The 692-nt window shown below is 62.1% G+C and overlaps 1 protein-coding gene across 1 annotated transcript; it reads right to left on the minus strand.

Annotated features, from left to right (window-relative positions):
• Positions 1–176: 176 nt before the first annotated feature.
• DQ04_12981000 (hypothetical protein) lies at positions 177–605 on the minus strand (the record flags this gene model as incomplete). The annotated part of the gene is made up of 1 exon (XM_009316857.1): positions 177–605. One exon carries the CDS (start codon positions 603–605, stop codon positions 177–179), a length of 429 nt encoding a protein of 142 aa, XP_009315132.1.
• Positions 606–692: the final 87 nt, after the last annotated feature.

Genomic DNA, 692 nt, shown 5'->3' on the forward strand with positions numbered 1-692 from the left:
GTGCAGAAACACGCAGAGATGCTTTCAAACACATGCACACATGCATACACACAAACCCACACAAAACACACGGATGCGGTGAGAGAGCGACGCATATAGGCGCACACAACTAGAACAAACACGATACAAGAGAAGTAAGACACACAATGGTTCGTGGATACGACAGCCCGTCTCCGTCAGATCTCCTGCTCCCCGTTGCACTCCGACAAGGAGCGATGCGGCGTAGGCGTGCGCGCCACACCCTCCTCTTTTGTCACTACACCGCTGGGCCTTGGTGTGCCATTTGAAGCAGCCGCTCCGTGCTGCAGGCTGCTCACGATGCCCTTCAGCTGCTGCAACTCATTCTCGATCGACTGCATTCGCTCCCGCGCCTCCCACTGCGCCGCCGCCTGATTTGTGCGCGCAACATGTTTGCGACGGGCAGCGCCCGCCTGCAGTGCCGCCTCCTGCGCGCGCACCGCCGCCTCGCGTCTCTTCAGAGCCTCCTCGCGTGCAATGAGAGAGACCTCACGCCGCGACACCCGCTCCCCACGGCGCTGCAGCTCCGCTGCCCACTCTCGCAGCGACTGTGTCTCCTCCTCGCGCCACGCCACCCATTCCCGCATCGACTCTTGGAACGCCTCCTCGCGGCAACGCAGCGCCCGTGCGACTGGGTCGTCTTCATTCGCCAGCAGCTTGTCGAGCCGCACCTC

Source organism: Trypanosoma grayi (genome assembly GCF_000691245.1).
Source record: "Trypanosoma grayi strain ANR4 Tgr_1298_V1, whole genome shotgun sequence".
Classification (NCBI taxonomy): domain Eukaryota; phylum Euglenozoa; class Kinetoplastea; order Trypanosomatida; family Trypanosomatidae; genus Trypanosoma; species Trypanosoma grayi.